The following is a 17712-nucleotide window of genomic DNA, read 5'->3' on the forward strand; positions in this document are numbered from 1 at the left end:
CAATGTCCCTCAATGATGAAAATACCCCTAATAAAATAAAATAAAAAATAAACCATTTTTTTAAAAAAAATTATTGGAGTATTTTGTTTATTTTGTTTTTTTGAAAGAAAAAAAAATTATGGTCACTTTTGTCTTTTTGCTGGCCTGGGGAGGACATTGTCAATTATTTGGTAGTTTAAGGAGATATTGTCACAATTTGGTACTGGTTTGAGGGGGGTATGTATTGAGAAATAATCTCACATTGCCTGTGGATAAGACTTTGGGCATGTTTATAAGGAATGAACAATTCTTTCTTATTGAACCGATTTTATGAAATGAATTAAACTCACGAATTTTTTCATGGTATTAGAGCCTACCACAGGACAAATGGGGCCCACACTACTTACCCCGTGACAAGGACCAGGAAAAATACTGACTTGTACGTGAGGGAAGGTGTTGAAAAATAATCTCACATTGATAAGTTAAGCCCACAAATTTCTTCAATATGTAGACTTTTCCCTTACTTTTATAAAAGAAAGAAAAAAAATATTACTAATGCTAACATCTCACAAGGGTAGAGTGCTATTTTTGTAGCTAAAGCTCTTCGATCTTATATTTAAGAAGGTTAATACATACCATAATTCAGTAACATATATCGCTCAAAAGAAAGGTTTTTCCTGCAGTAAAATTCCCATAATATTGTATAAGAAGGAAAATATACAAAATCCAACGGTGAAAACAATGACCCAACTTGTAATTGTTACATATACGTAGTCACATCCACTAAATCATAAGCTCTAGCTTTCTGTTTCATCACTTCCACCTAAACGTCAATACCATCAAACTCAGAACTCATGTTTGAGAAATTTGACATTGCTCTCTTCACTTGTTTGCTTGAGAAGAAATCAAATGGGGAAAAAAGGAAAGAAAAGAAAATCATAATTCTTCATTGAGAAAACTGAAAAAGAAAAAAGAAAAAAGAAAAAAGTAAGCTATTAATGGATTATGGAAGTTGAGAATGGAAACTTACATTCCAGGTGTTATTATTGGTGGCAAAGCGAGGGTCAGATATGACATTAACATATTGTGGTATCTGAGCTTTATTATTTATGAGCGGGAGCCTCTCAGAACATAATCCTCCTCACTATCATAATTGTAATAGAATCCGTAGTTTGGCCTAAGAGTTCTTAGAGCCACAGCCAATAAAATTGAAAGTCTCTGCATATACAATCTATTAAAAAATTTCTTCACATATTGCAGTAGAATTTAGATTTTTAAGACTTAGATCAAAGAGCCCACTAGCCATTATGTTCACTCTTTATATTAATAAGCCAAGATATTGTTAGGCATTGGATTTTATGAAAATAAGTAAAGTATTAAAAAAATTGACCAACAGGCCCTAATGTGCTATGTCAATTTTTTTTTAACTCAAATCTGACCTCTAATCAAAGAGCTCAATTTTGAAAATTATTTCCGCTAACCCATGAAATAGTGCGAAAGAAATAGAATATATACAAGAAATACTAAACAGATGGGACATTGATAAAATAATTCCACATGATCTGTTAAAAAAACATATGTGTTCTTTATTAATCTTAAAATTCTCTCACTATTGCTCCCAAAGAGGTACGAGTTAAAATATTTGAGAAATACATCATTTGACAAGAATAAGCTCAGCACATGTATGCTGCCTGAAACACACTTGGAAGAGATATAGAAAGATGGCCCTCAAGCATTGACATTGTCAACAACTATCATGCTCTTAAAATTCATTTCCTCCCTTGACAGAAACTAGGGTCTCCATGTAAGTAATCGAGCAGCTATAGCTCTGAATTGGGAGATTAGTCCTTTCTTTGGTAAAGGGGTTGTACAAGACCAATCCGTCATTTGTTCTGCAGAACATGGCGTCATTCTTCCAAAATGTTACGAGTCCTCCCAATCGCCAAAATGGTAAGGGTAGTTCAATTCCTGTAATTGGTCCAACAGTGAAAAGCCTAGTCCAGGAGTCTTTAACACCAACTTCAAGCAACAACCATATATCCCAGCAAAGCCCCAACCATTCTTCCTTCAAACTCCGAAACGCCATAGCAATCGATTCACTCAACACAAAAAAGTTTTTTCTCCAACCAGCACTATTCAAAACATCATCCGGCAGCGGTGTTTTTAGAAATACCTCGCCGCTCATGTCAAATGACAAAACCCCCTCCCAATCATCATCAAAATCAAATGCCTCCCAAGAAGCCATCCCATTGATGTATGTATCAATAGCTTTAACATTAATTAAACCTGGGCGGCTATCAACTTTTCTCCAAGAATCGACACTTAAGCTATATACCTCACTTAATTTATGACCGGGGACATGGCTTTCATAATAGTCAAAACCAAAGAGACTAAAAAATTTTATTATCTTGTAGTCACTAGTTTTGGCATCAAAACCAAATCCGATACCAGACTTGATACGATAATCATTGGAGAAGCGGGACAGGCTTGAATTGGGGACAACCTTTGTTTCTTTAGTTGCAGGGTTCCATATGACAACATTCAATGCATTGTAATCGCAGAGACAAACAAGACCATCGCAAGAACCCACGAAGTTACTGACCTCAGTAAACGGTAGAGGTAGAGGTTGTGTAAAGGATACTTGGAGTGTTTCATAAGAAAGCGTGGACACAACTATATCTCTGGTAGTTTCGTCTTGCAAGAGAAAGAGGCGGGTGTTGTTGTTCTTGTTGTGTAGGAGGTGTTTTCTGATGAAGTTTTGGTGAGTAATGAGAGCGTACCAGGATTTGCAGACGCAATTGAATCGCAAGAGAGAGACGACGGGAAGGTATAGCAGAATCTCTGTCACCAATTCTTCAGGCAATTCGTTGGCCATCAACATCGGAGGAGGGATACTTTGCAGCCGGCAGGGTTTAGGGTTTTTGTTTCAGCAAAAGAGGATGCGTTGTCTTTATAAAAGAGGATACTTAGTTGATTAGCAGCTGGCAGGGTTTGTACTTTGAGAGTGACTTATATGGGGAAGTTGCACAAAGGGTGAGTTTTGTGCAATCAATTAGAAGGTGACACTTAAGCAAAATTTATCAAACTTAAATTTTTTTAAAAAAGCCTAACTACACCAGATTATAAATAAAAATTAATTATAAAAAAAAAATAAATAAATAAATAAAAAAACATAGAATTGAAGGGGTGGCCAATCTTTGGGTGGCCGGCCGCCACTGTAACCAATAGGGATAGCCGGCGACCCTCCATCAGGCGGTGGCGTAACCCCAGATCTGGATTTGGGGTGGCTGGCCGCCACCCCTAGGCCTAGGGGTGGCCGCGCGGCCACTCTCATGGCCTATGGCGTGGCCAACCAGTCACCCCTTCAATTTTGTTTTGTTTTTTTAATAAAAAAATTAATTTTTTATTTTATTAGAGTGTAATCTGGTGTAGTTGAGTTTTTGTTTTAAGTATAAGTCTAATAAAATTGGCTGATGTGTCAACTTTTTATTGGTGGCACAAAATATATATACTTGTTTTCGTTTTAATACTGTAAAAAAGGAAAAAAAAAAAATCTATAATTACGAAGGTTACTTTATTGCCTATTTTGTAAAATGATGGTTTGCATATAAAAAAATAAAAATAAAAAAATAAAATTGAACAAGCCTATTTCAGAACAAGAAAATGACATTGTAATTTGAATTTGATCTCGATGAAATAATAAATCAATGAGAAGTTCGTTTGATAAGCTTGGAAGATTACATTTAGAAGAAAGTTCACATATCCCCTTCAAACTATCTCCTAATTGACAATATTTTCCCAATAACAAAAATATCCTATATAAAATAAAATAAACAATAAACCAATTTTTTTTTTTTTAGTTTATTGGAGTATTTTGTTTTATTGAAAAAAAATTATGGCTACTTATCTTTTTGCTGGCCTTGGGAGACATTGTCAATTATTTCGTAGTTTAGGAGAGTATTATCGCAATTGAAAGTTTGGGAGGACATTGCCAATTTGGTAGTAGTTCTAACATCTCACAAGGGTTGAGTGCTATTTTTTGTAGCTAAAGCTCTTTATAGTTGTATTTAAGAAGGTTAATACAGACCATAATATTGTCTCAGAAGAAAAATATACAAAATCCAACAGTGAAAACAATGACCCAACTTGTAAATTGTTGCATATATGTAGTCACAAACACTAAATCATAAGCTCTAGCTTTCATCACTTCCACCTAAACATCAAACCCATCAAACTCAGAACTCATGTATGAGAAATTTGACACTGCTGGCTGCCCATGATATGAGGTGGCAAAACACAAAAATGCACCATATCCTATGGACATTAAAAAACTAAAACAAAACTAAAACTGGGTGTAGAAGGGGTTTCCGAGGATTTGAACACACAAGTACTTTTTATATGAAGCAAGCTCTAATACATTGTTAGAAACTATGTAAAACTCAGCAATTAGTGAGCCTACAATATATATCGAGCACTCACTAACAACAATAACAAGAACATTATGATTTTCTGCTAAATGCAATGGAGGATCTCACGTCTTCCTCAAAAGCATATTCATCTGCTGAAGAAAGATGATGTATGTTAAACCTTGAAAATGTTTATGCACTTTCAACCAGTTGAACCATCTTGCATTACCTTTTACACTTGAAACATCTAGAGTGATTTAAAAGATTACCAGCCCTTATCAGCTTTGACTTCATACAGATCATAACCAAAACTTTTGTTAGTAGAAAGCCTTTTCTTTTCTTTTTCTTTTTTAATGAAACTTTCATTGTATAATTCCTAAATAAATGCAAAGATACTTTTAGGCATTGGATTTTATACAAATAGGGGAAGTACCAAAAGCATTGACCAACAGGCCCTAATGTGTTGTGTCATTTTTATCAAATCTAACTTGATCTAATCAAATAGCTCAATTGAAAATTATGTCCACTGACCTCATCAACCATATCTAAGTACCAAATCCTCGGTGTCTTATGCACCTAGTTTCCTAAGAGCCTGTTTGAAATTGCATTTGAGAAATACGGCTTTTAAGTTAAAAAAATGTTTTTTTGGCAAAACTTCATTTTTAAACTTTTGTCAAGTGAGTTTTGGTAATTTTAAGAGTAAAAAAAAAAAAAAAAAAAAAACTTTTGAAATTTTTTATCAAACAAGCTAGCTTTTGTTTGGCACGACTTTTTAAGTATTAAAAGTACTTTTTAAACTCTATAACACAATCTCAAACAGGACTTAAAGCTTTTTTATTTGTCGCATTGAAAGTAGTTTGATGATTGTTCTTATTATAGTAGATGTAATTTGGAAACTAGAAGCTTTTCATTTTGTATTTCAAAGGGTAAATTTCTTTGCATGAGTCTTCAGTGGTGCCTTTGAATCTGTAAAGAAAATTCAAAAGCCATTTTCTCCATCAAAAGTCTGGTTTTAGTATATATATATATATATATTTTCTAGATAAATAGAAAAAATGGCTATAGGGGAGGATCTTTCTCATTCTTGATCCGAATGGAAGAGAGAATGGGAGATCTGGTTTTAGTATATTTGAAATTTTATAACATTCTTTCCTTTGAACACCCTCCTAATAATCCCCACGGGCTTGCAACAAGAAGCATTAAGTAATTAGCCGCAATGTATTGATACTACTTTGTTAATCTCTCTCGCCCTCTCTCTCTCTCTCTCTCTCTGTGAATTCTAATCAAAGAGCTATATAAGAATATCATGAACCAGACAAGTATGCAATATATCCTGTTAACATTCTTTTGCTAAAACCACGTTGGAAGAATAGATGATCTCATGATCTCTACCTTCAATGCAGTGACGTAAGAAACAACAAAGCACATCTCCATGATTTCCCCAATTTTGCATTCTCTCCCCTGTCCCAACACAATCTCTAACAGCAAGCCAAGTAATAGAAGAGTGACATCTTTGAACCTGAGTTTAAATTCTTTGGACTCATGAATGCAAAATGATTAACGTGTTTTTGCATTTTGACATAATCAGGTGATCCTGCTAAACGATTAACACAATGGAGGATATTTCTTATGCCTTAAAAGCATATAAACTTCTGTTAGTAGAACAAGATAGAAAGCCTTTTCCTTTTCTTTTCTTTTTTTTTTTTTTTTTTTGAATAAAACTTCAAATTTTCAATTTATAATTCTAAATAAATGCCACCATTAATAAGCCAAGATACTTTTAGGCATTGGATTTTATGAAAATAGGGGGAGTACCGAAAAACATTGACCAACAGTTCCTAATGTGCAATGTCATTTTTTTTTATATAAAAAAAATAATAATAATAAAATTTGACCTCTATTCAAAAAGCTCAATTTTGAAAATTATGTCCACGGACCTCATCAACCACATCCAAGTACCAAAACCTCTTCAAGAGTAAATTTTTATCATAAAGCAGAAAGGAGATATATGAAATACTAAACATATGGGACTGACAAAATAATTCTGCATGATATATATATATAAAAAAAAAGATCAGGTGCATAGAATTGATATAGATAGAAAGATGGCCATTGTCAACAACTGTTCTGCTTTTCAAATTCATTTCCTCCCATTAACAGAAACTAGGGTCTCCATGTAAGTAACCAATTGCAACGAGTATGTTTCTCCATGAATTGGGAGATTAGTCATTTCTTTGGTTGAGGGGTCATACAAGACCATTTGTCCGTCAAGATTTTCAAAGAGCACGGCGTCATTCTTCCAAAATCCTAAAGGTCGGGGTTGTTTAAAATCTGTAAACGGTCCAATACTGAAAAGCTTAGTCCATGAGTCCTTAACACCAACTTCAAGTAACAACCATATATCATAGCAAATCTCCGACATTCCTTTATCCCAGACGAGAACTATGAGAGCGATCGATTCATTCAACACGAAAATATCTGTCCAATCTGAAAATTCATCCAAGAAAACATCATCTGGCTTCGGTGTTTTTAGGAACACCTCGTTGCTCATGTCAAATGACAAAAGATTCCCCCTATTATCACCATATGCCTCCAAAGAAGCCATCCCATTGGTGTATGTATTCATACCTCTAACAGAGCTATAAACAGGAGATATAGAAAACGGGGGAGTATCAACTTTTCTCCAAGAATCGGCATTTAAGCTATATACCTCACTTTGGGCCATCTTTCCCCTTGAGTGAGATTCATAGATAGTAAGAAGATTGATTATCTTGTAGTCATTAGTTTTCGCATCGAAACCAAATCCGATACCATCAACGCCGAGTTTATGGAAAGCGGAGACGAACTGGGGTAGGTTTGATTTGGGGACAACCTTTGTTTCTTTAGTTGCAGGGTTCCATAAAACAACACGCAATGCATAGTCATCGTGGAGACAAACAAGACCATTGCAAGAACCCAAGACAAGAAACGGGGGAGGTAGAGGTTGTGAATCTAATACTTGGAGCGTTTCATAAGAAAGCGTCGATACAACATCAAAAATTTCATCGCGCATTTTAACGAGGAGGAGGGTGTTGCTGTTCTTCTTGTTGTGTTGGATGTGTTTTGTTACGAAGTTTTGGTGAGTAATGAGAGCGTACCAGGATTTGCAGACGCATTTGCATCGCAATAGAGAGACGACCGGAAGCCATAGCAGAATCTCTGTCACCAAATCTTCAGGCAATTCCTTGGCCATCAACAGCGGCTTTTGGGGAAGTGGAAATGGAATTGGGGGTTTCTGAAGTATGGTTGCGTCTGTCGGTTTTCCACGTTTCTGAAGGATGTATCCGAATTGGGGGTTTCTGAAGATGGTTGCGCGTCTGTTGGATTTCCACGTTTCTGAAGGATCGTGGGTTTCAGTTATGTTTGTGGGTCAATGCAAGGCTTTCGACTAGGCCTGAGTTAGGCCCAGCCCAATTAACAGCCTCAGCCCACAAGAGTGCCCAACAAACTGTGCGACTCCCACGACTGACATGTTCTGCAAATGCTAAACAATAATTGTGTTGAATTATTGTTTTTATATATAAAAATATATATACACGTACTCGTTTTTGTTTTTGAATAAACATGGTTTAATTAATAGAGAGAAAGCTGCCTAATAACATTCAGTATGCATAGTCAAATGAATAAGTAAAATTACTCTTCAAGAGCTCATTCAATCCAACATCTTTGAGAGTATTAATAGACTTTTTGCACTCCCATAATTGACCTATATATATATATTTCCTGAGGCATTGTTTGAGCCTATAAAAAGACTTGTGGAGGTGACACATAATCTAGATGTGTAGTGTCAATAGAGCCTCTCTTTTGTTGCATATACACCTCCTAATCAAGAATGCCATAAAGATAAGCATCGGATATATCAAGTTGTCAAATATTCCAATTAAAACATACATCAAGAGCAAAAACCTAATGCACTGTGGCTGGTTTGATGATGGGGTTATAGAGATTTTGACTGTAATATGTAACTAGCTACGAGGATGTAACACAAATCCTCATCATCAAATGAGATGCCTGCTTCTCTTCTTGCAGTGAATTTGTTGGAATAATTCATTGATTTACATGCTCAAAATGATTATTCTTTCATCTCTCCTTCCCTGACATACCCAGAAGCTTTTACATCTCTCTCTCTCTTCCAAATTCATTCTACGAACAAGCTGAAACAGGGAGAGAAGTGAAAGAGATGGCAAGAAACGGATGGATTAATGCTGACTTTGGAAGCGGGAAGTAACACAAGGAAAAGGCATGATGGGAAACAGAGTATTATTCCAAAGTTCGAAGAGAAAGAAAATAGTAAAACATCATGTGTAAGTTCAAGAAACTTCCACCGAAAGAGGAAGAAAGTTACAAGTTGCATTCAAATGCAATGATGGAATATACCAGAAAAGAATATAATAAATTCCAACAAATACCTTATATTAGGGCTGTAATCGAGCCGAGCGAGCCGGGCTTGGGGTGTGCCGAACTCGGCTCGTTTATGTTGTTTAGTAAACGAGTCGAATCGAGTTTGAGCCGGGCTTCAAATCCACTGTCCGAACTCGACTCATTAGGCCCAACACCTAACTCGGCTCGAGTTGGCGAGCCTAAGCGAGCTCGAGCCAAGCTTGTCGAGCCTTAAGTGGGCAGTACAAAACAATGAATGAAACCCAGCACAAAATGGTGTCGTTTTGGGCATTAAATTTTATTTTATTTTATTTTTCCTTTTTTTAAAAAAAAAAAAATGGAAAAAAAAAAGAGCTAAGAAAAATCAGGGTGGTTCCGGCCACCCCTTGGCCAAAATGGGGTGGCCGGACCACTCCATACCGGCTGTAAGGGGTGGCCAAAACCACCACCAGGCCCTTGGGAGTGGTCCGGCAACCCCCAAAAGCCCAAAATCGTGAATGGGTTTTTTTTTTTTTTTTTTTTCTCTTTTTTTTGGCTTTTGGGGGGTAGCCGGACCACTCTCTTGGCCAATGGGGGTGGTCGAACCACCCCCAGACCAGCCATGGAGCCACCCCGACTTTTTTTTTGTTAAATAATTTTAATGTCCAAAACGACGTCGTTTTGGACTGAGGGAGTGTTGTAATTTTAGGGTCTAAAATGGTATAATTTTAACATAAGACTATAATGGGCATAAAAAATAAAACCGTTTGAGTTGGAGGATTTCTCCACTGAATCTCTACAGCAAGAAATCATGGGGCGTGCTAAGCAAGCGAAACAGGTTCGCGTCTTTTTTATGCTCTTAAAATGCTGAAGTTCCCCCCCCCTAAAAAAAAAAAAAATTGCTGCAGTTCCGTTAATACGGCAAGTCGTCCAGTTCAAAATTTAAATTCAGGAACGGCAAGTCGTTGGTCCACCGCCTTTAGCTAAGGCGGTGGACCTAAGTCGGTGGCGCTGGCTTCTATATAAGGGCAATGGCTTCAAGAGGGAGTGAAACAGAGAGTGAAGAGGGAGTGAAACAGAGAGTGAAGAGGGTGAATGATGATGATGATGCCGGTGGGATTTCGTTTTGAGCCCACTGATGAAGAGCTGGTAGGCTTCTATTTGTTGAACAAGGTAAGGGGAGAAGATATAGGTTGGGATGGCATCGGAGAGTTTGATATTTATGGTGAAAAGGATCCCTGGCAATTCTGTGGTGATCAGGAGAAGCTTTACGTTTTTACAAGGCTAAAACAACTCAGCAAAAATCGAGTGGCACGAACAGCGGGTTGCGGTGTTTGGCATGAGAATTCTGTCGACAAAATCTACGATTGTCAGGGTGATGTTATTGGGGTCAGGAAACTCTTCTGCTTCAAGGTGAAGAAACAGAAATCCAACTGGTTAATGCACGAGTTCTCATTAGTTGGGGAGGGAGAACGAGAACGGACGACTGACTGGGTCCTGTGCACCATCCAAAAGAAAGAATCACGATCAAGCGTTGGCGTTAAAAGATGCTTTCAAGATCAGTCTTCTCCCACCGTCATCTCTGTTCAAACTCCATCTCCATTGCGAAATTCCATTAATACAGAAGAAGAAGAAGAAAAAGAAGTACTGCTACTTGAGGACGGATCCCAGCAGAGAAAGAAGATGCGCTGCTGCGATGTCGAATGTCAAGCCACTGGGGGGCCATCATCAGAATGTCCATCTGAATTTGGAACGCCTGAGTCTGAATTGGAAACCCGTCTACCAGCTAGTGATAACTCTGACCCTGAGTTGAGTGTTTCATATGAATATTTGGAAACCTTGATGAGCTGTCAACTAGCCAGTAATGATGACTCTGCGTCTGAGTTTTATGCTTCATACGGTTATCTGCCGCCACCGCCTTCCCCAGTGGGTGGACATCTGCCGCTTGATGCATGGGTGGATTCTTGGGATCCTGAGTTTGCTACTTTACTTTCCTAGCACCACGTGAATGATCAAAACAGAGAACCAAAACTCTGTTTTACTGTTGGTGTCTGTTAAGATAGGAAAACATTGTAATTTTTTTTTTTTTTGTTCAATTTTGTTGGAGCACATTGGTGTACTTGTTCCTTAATTTTGTTATGGGATATCCAATTTGTCAACTTTGCTCGAAATATCTCTTCTCATAATTTTTGTTATAAAGAATGTCTTCTAACACAAATAACATGTCGTTTACACAAATAACACAAATATCTCTTCTCTTGATTTGTTATAAGTTAAAAATAGATGGGATTTCTATGGCAGTGGCTCCAATTGGTTCAAAGTTGATTATTGAGAACTTTGAGGTGCCCTAATCCCAATAGATTCCGTGTTAAAATATGCCTATCAAATGGAAAAATGTTGATTTATAACATCTACATTTACCAAATAAGGTTCTGGCTAATAATAATGATAGAAAATTACTTGTTGCTGCTTGCAAATTGTAAGAATGTTGAGTTGTTATGACTAAACAATTGGCAACTCTATTCTGGTTTGCTTATCTGTGTATGGTTTTTATGCTTTACTTCTAGTCCAGACAATTTCTTGTACTTGGTCTTCTTCAGGTGTTCTTCATGTGAGATTTCGTGTGTTGGAAGTGAGTAGACTAATTTGTTTTTATCATCCAATTGTGCTTCTCCTCGTGAATTTTAATGCAAGCTTGATTCCAATGAGCTCTAGCAGAAATGGCATTCTCCTCCCTCCATAAGAGTGGGATGGAGCTGAGGTTATAGGTTGAACACTCACTACATGTGTACGTAAATTATCAATAATAGTTTAAAAAAAGAAAACATCATCTTGCAAGCTTGATGTTAATTATATATATGCTATGCCAAGTTGCTTTGACATTGTAAATTTACTGTTTCACCTTGGAATCACAAACAATATATAAGAATATTCTTTCCTATAATGCTGATTAAACATTTCTGCATCTATCAACGCAAAAGCATTCGATTAAGATCTGACTTGTCAATTTAATTAGTACTAAATTTCTGCATTTTTGCCAGCACTATGAATTATATTCTAACTCAGAGGACACATTATGTTTGTAACTATACATAAAATTGCTAAGCAAATAGCGCACTATTCTTATGCATTTTGAACCTTATTTCTATTTGGGAGATGCAATCCACCTTAATCTAAATTCTAAAATCACCTTGTACTTTTACTTGTTTGTACTTTTGCAAATTCAACAAACAATCAATCAGTTGAATCTGAAGAACCCAATTATTTGAATTTGAAAATCTTACTCTAAAACCTATATTGGATTCCAAATTTCATGTCCTGTGCAGTTGAGATTATTTGTTCTATTCTAAGAGACTGTTTAAGATTGCACTATTTTTGTTGGAGTGTTCATTTTTACACTCCATTGGCAAGTCTTTGAATAATCAGACATAGTTTTGGTTGTTGTTCTTTTTTATTGTCATCATTTGTGGCCATTACTACCCACAGGTGACTATTCTGACTAAACCAACGCTTATGTTTTCAAATTTTTTTTTCAACCCCAAAAATTTATGTGATTTGCTCATGTATTGTTTGGTTCAAGTTGTTGTAAGGGTGATTAGATTCCATTATGGTAGCCTGACTTTTTCAGTAAATCCTTATGGTGGCATGAACTCATCTTTTTTTGGTTTCCTTTCTCTTGGTGGCATTCTTCTTTAAGGAAAATGAGTGGACAAAAAGGTCAATCATAAGTGATACTTCAGTGCATAGTGCTGCACAGATGGTGGAAGTAAAGAAGGTAAAATAGGATCAATTAACCAAATTATTTGTTGTTTGTCTCAAGAAATTGATTCTAGTAAAGATAGCTCTAAATACCAAGTGTTTCTGCAGCAATGAACTTGAATTCTACTTTGTAGTTTTAAGAGTAAGAATTTTGCTTTCTCTTTAGTAGCTAAGCTCATTTGGTTGATTCATAGGCCTGAAAAAATGGTTCATTGAAATAAAAGTAGTATTTGAAACTTACATTGTTTGATGGCATGTTTTGTGGCCTTCTAATCTGCCATATATCTTCCTCAATAATCAAAATATATGGGCACTGTAATGGTGCTCCCTTTCACTTTCAACATGAAAGCTGCCTTTTTATTTTCATTAGGATATTTTTCATCTAATCTGCCATATATCTTCCTCAATAATCAAAATTGAACGTCACCAACTATATACTAATCGAATTGTAAATGGTATCTACTCCATCTTTGACCCAGTAAAAATGGGTAGGTTTGAAAATGCATGGCCCACATTCAAACAAGAGTGCCTATATATTACTTGTTATATTCGCAAGTCTCCTCCACAAGGCAATTAACGTGGGGTTGGAGGTCATGAGACGCTTCCTCCATGGGTTTCTTCTGCTTGCTACCCTGTTCCTTGCATGGAGCTTGTTCGTCACTGGTAAGAGGAGCACCTTTTTTCTATCTAAATTTTGTTATATTGTTTGACATGCATATATGTATAGGCTATTGCTTCACATTTTGTGTTGTTTACTTGTTTATTTGTCATCTTTTAACACTTGTTTTTTTCTTGTATGAAACTGTTTGTGGACCTTATATAGTAGAAAATGAGATGCAATCAATTCTAATTTCACCAATTTCATTGTCAAATGAATATCCCTTTTTCTTTCTTTTTTCAACGTTTTGTACATAAGAACTGCCACACAAAAAGGTCCCATGGTCACACTGATTTTAGTAAAACAGTATCATCATTCATGTCTGCTAATGTCCATCAATGATAAAATGCCAGCCAATGAACAATAGGTTTCTTCAACCAAGGAGTAATTCAGAGATTGACGATTATTTCAATGAGCAACAAGGCAAATTAGGTGTAGGAGAACAAATATATCATAAGAAAGAATGTAAAAATATATCTAAGAAAGATATATAAAGAGTGGAGCAGGTAAAAATTAAAATAAACACCCAATCCACACTACAGAACAAGTTGATTGAAGTAGTACTTAGCCTCATGGGAACAGAAACTTGGGCCTCCATACATAAATAAACAAAGCTCAACTTGAATTAAATGATCGATAGCAATCAAGCCCAAAATTTTATGGTAATATGCCGCTAAATGCCAACAGATGATTTGAATACAATGAACCAAGTGATGAGAAATTTTTCACTAAACCAAAACCAACAACTGCTAAACTATGATAGTGATGCTAAATTTAGATTCTCTGATTCCCAGGATAACAAAACCCTCGGAAAGAATGAACTCTGGAATGTTACAAACCTGGGATTGACATTTTCAATGCAGACAATAAGATTAATCTAGCATACGGGGGATGAGTTCATTGACTAAATTTAAGATAACATTATAATTATTTATCAATAACATCTTTTTGTTTTGTATCCCTCTAGGTATTGAAGGAAATACAATCATTGCAGAGGGGCTTTTACACGACTTAAGAACAAATCAAGTACAGTTTTGAAACTGAGTCCTAGTAAATTTGTGAGTACAAAATCTGATTTCAAACGAGTGCATTGTTTTCTTCACATTCGAGTTTTCATGAAACTAGCAAAAAAATTTGAAGCACCCTTCAGTTACAAAACAACACATGGATATTTAAAGAAACCCCTCAAAAGTGGAAACAAATTTCCAATTGTCCTGAAATATGGAGAAAATAATTAATTAACTACATTTGTTTACAATTACTTTATACACCCTTAAATCATGGACATGAAACAACAATCTTGGGAGTTTGGCAGCAAGAACTTTGAAATGAAAGACATTCGCGTGTACACAACAAATATTTGTAAAAAGAATTTTATGTAAATAACTTAACTGCCTGAGCTATACCACCTCTGTAAATTCCTCAATCAATTGGATCAAATCCACAAAACAACAAATGCATTGTCAGAAAGCTCAACCACCACAAACGGGGGGAACCATAATGGAATATGTCCAGACGAAATAGCCACAAACCCTCGTATGTTTAAGCAATCAAGATGAAAAGAGCTCCAAAAGTCCAAACGCAATGAAAGTTTCCTGCAACAAAAGTTGTTGCCCTAGACTTCACATAAAAGATAACACATTTAAAGGATAGAGAGAAAGCCTAAAACATTCTGTATTCATTGCCAAAGAATGTGTAGAAGTAAGTACTCTTCAAGAGTTTACCAAAAAAAAAAGTACTCTTCAAGAGTTCATTCAATCCAACATTATTAGTTCATGGTTTCCTTCCCTTAACTTTGCCATTCTTCCACGAGCTTCCAAATCTTATATGTAAAAAAATGTTTTATCCACAAGCACATTGTATACAAAGTTATTATTCAATATATAACTCTAAATAAATGCAATCATTAATAAGCCAAGATATTGTTAGGCATTGGATTTTATGAAATTAAGTTAAGTATTAAAAAAATTGACCAACAGGCCCTAATGTGCTATGTCATTTTTTTTTTTTTTTTTTTTTATCAAATCTGATCTCTAATCTAAGAGCTCAAATTTGAAAATTATGTACGCTAACCCATGAAATAGTGCGAAAGAAATAGAATATATATAAGAAATACTAAACAGATGGGACAGTGATAAAATAATTCCACATGATATGTAAAAAAAACATATGTGTTATTTATTAATCTTAAAATTCTCTCACCATTGCTCCCAAAGAGGTACGAGTTAAAATATTTGAGAAATACATCATTTGACAAGAATAAGCTCAGCACATGTATGCTGCCTGAAACACACTTGGAAGAGATATAGAAAGATGGCTCTTAAAATTAATTTCCTCCCTTGATAGAAATTAGGGTCTCCATGTAAGTAACCGAGCAGCTATAGCTAGGAATTGGGAGATTAGTCCTTTCTTTGGTAAAGGGGTTGTACAAGGCAAATCTGTAATTTGTTGTGCAGAACATGGCGTCATTCTTCCAAAATCTTAAGGGTCCTCCCCAAGTTAAGGGTCGTTCAATTCCTGTAATTGGTCCAATAGTGAAAAGCCTAGTCCAGGAGTCCTTAACACCAACATCAAGCAACAACCATATATCACAGCACATCTCCAACAATTCTTTATCCCCACTCCAAAATGCCATAGCAATCGATTCATTCAACACAAAAAAGTTTTTCCAACCAGGACTATTCAAAACATCATCAACATCAACTGGCAGCGGCGTTTTTAGAAATACCTCGCCGCTCATGTCAAATGACAAAACCCCCTTCCAAACATCAAAACATGCCTCCCAAGAAGCCATCCCATTGGTGTATGTATCAATAGCCCTAACATTAATTAAATCTGGGCGGCTATCAACTTTTCTCCAAGAATCGCTACTTAAGCTATATACCTCACTTAATCTATAACGGGGGGCATTGCCTTCATAATAGTAACTTTCGTTGGGATCAAAGAGACTAAAAAATTTTATTATCTTGTAGTCACTAGTTTTGGCATCAAAACCAAATCCGATACCAGACTTGATACGATAATCATTGGAGAATCGGGACAGGCTTGAATTGGGAACAACCTTTGTTTCTTTAGTTGCAGGGTTCCATATGAAAACATTCAATGCATTGTAATCGCTGAGACAAACAAGACCATCGCAAGAACCCACGAAGTTTCTGACCTCAGTAAACGGTAGACGTAGAGGTTGTGTAAGGGATACTTGGAGTGTTTCATAAGAAAGCGTTGATACAACTGTATCTCTGGTAGTTTGCCAGAGAAAGAGGAGGGTGTTGCTGTTCTTGTTGTGTAGGAGGTGTTCTCTGATGAAGTTTTGGTGAGTAATGAGAGCGTACCAGGATTTGCAGACGCATTTGAATCGCAAGAGAGAGACGACTGGAAGGCATAGTAGAATCTCTGTCACCAATTCTTCAGGCAATTCGTTGGCCATCAACATCGGAGGAGGGATACTTAGCAGCCGGCAGGGTTTAGGGTTTTGGTTTCTACAAAAGAGGATGCGTTGTCTTTATAAATTTCTTCCTCTCTCGCTGTTTGATTAAATTTTTCGTCTGGGCTTGGGCTTCAATGCAGGCTTTTGAGTTGGCAGGAGTCAAGCCCATCACTCTGTGACTCCCATCGAGTCATCGACCCATGACTGAAATGTTCTGTCAAATGCTAAACAATAATTGTGTTGAATTACTGTTTCTTAGAAAAACACACATATTCCTGAAGGTTACTTTATTGCCTATTCTGTAAAATGATGATTTGTATATAAAAAAATTTGAAGATGCCCATTCCAGAACAAGAAAATAACATGGTAATTTGGATTTGATCTTGATAAAATAATAAATCAATGAGAAGTTTGGTAGACAACTTTTAGGGGAAAGTTCACATACTCCTTCAAAGTACCACCTAATTAACAATGTCCCCCAAGCTATCAAAAAAAATTGTCAATGTCCCTCAATGATGAAAATACCCCTAATAAAATAAAATAAAAAATAAACCATTTTTTTAAAAAAAATTATTGGAGTATTTTGTTTTTTTGAAAAAAAAAAAATTATGGTCACTTTTGTCTTTTTGATGGCCTGGAGAGGACATTGTCAATTATTTGGTAGTTTAAGGAGATATTGTCACAATTGGGTACTGGTTTGAGGGGGGTATGTGTTGAGAAATAATCTCACATTGCCTATGGACAAGACTTTGGGCATGTTTATAAGGAATGGACAACTCTCTCTTATTGAACCGATTTTATGAGATGAATTAAACCCACGAATTTCTTCATGGTATCAGACCTTACCACAGGATGAATGAAGCCCACACTACTTACCCCGTGACAAGGACCAGGAAAAATACTGACTTGTACGTGAGGGAAGGTGTTGAAAAATAATCTCACATTGATAAGTTAAGTCCACAAATTTCTTCAATATATAGACTTTTCTCTTACTTTTATAAAAGAAAGAAAAAAAATATTACTAATGCTAACAGCTCACAAGGATAGAGTGCTATTTTTGTAGCTAAAGCTCTTCGATCTTATAT

General features: G+C 36.0%; 4 protein-coding genes across 4 annotated transcripts; 1 reads left to right on the forward strand and 3 right to left on the reverse strand.

Moving 5' to 3' along the window:
* Positions 1–1741: 1741 nt before the first annotated feature.
* Positions 1742–2854, reverse strand: LOC132169868 (F-box/kelch-repeat protein At3g23880-like). Its single transcript, XM_059580818.1, has one exon. It carries the CDS (start codon positions 2852–2854, stop codon positions 1742–1744), a length of 1113 nt encoding a protein of 370 aa, XP_059436801.1.
* Positions 2855–6204: 3350 nt separating this feature from the next.
* Positions 6205–7733, reverse strand: LOC132171630 (F-box/kelch-repeat protein At3g23880-like). Its single transcript, XM_059583002.1, has one exon. It carries the CDS (start codon positions 7615–7617, stop codon positions 6526–6528), a length of 1092 nt encoding a protein of 363 aa, XP_059438985.1. The 5' UTR covers positions 7618–7733; the 3' UTR covers positions 6205–6525.
* Positions 7734–9890: 2157 nt separating this feature from the next.
* LOC132169869 (NAC domain-containing protein 41-like) lies at positions 9891–10781 on the forward strand. Its single transcript, XM_059580819.1, has one exon. The coding sequence runs from the start codon at positions 9891–9893 to the stop codon at positions 10779–10781; it is 891 nt and encodes a 296-aa protein (XP_059436802.1).
* A 4574-nt stretch (positions 10782–15355) lies between these two features.
* LOC132171736 (F-box/kelch-repeat protein At3g23880-like) lies at positions 15356–16690 on the reverse strand. The gene has a single exon (XM_059583127.1). The coding sequence runs from the start codon at positions 16631–16633 to the stop codon at positions 15527–15529; it is 1107 nt and encodes a 368-aa protein (XP_059439110.1). The 5' UTR covers positions 16634–16690; the 3' UTR covers positions 15356–15526.
* Between the last annotated feature and the right edge of the window lie 1022 nt (positions 16691–17712).

Source organism: Corylus avellana, chromosome ca2, assembly GCF_901000735.1.
Source record: "Corylus avellana chromosome ca2, CavTom2PMs-1.0".
NCBI lineage: Eukaryota > Viridiplantae > Streptophyta > Magnoliopsida > Fagales > Betulaceae > Corylus > Corylus avellana.

Coding starts and splice junctions, on each gene's coding strand:
- LOC132169868 (XM_059580818.1), bottom strand. CDS start 2,854: ATGGCCAACGAATTGCCTGAAGAATTGGTGACAGAGATTCTGCTATAC.
- LOC132171630 (XM_059583002.1), bottom strand. CDS start 7,617: ATGGCCAAGGAATTGCCTGAAGATTTGGTGACAGAGATTCTGCTATGG.
- LOC132169869 (XM_059580819.1), top strand. CDS start 9,891: ATGCCGGTGGGATTTCGTTTTGAGCCCACTGATGAAGAGCTGGTAGGC.
- LOC132171736 (XM_059583127.1), bottom strand. CDS start 16,633: ATGTTGATGGCCAACGAATTGCCTGAAGAATTGGTGACAGAGATTCTA.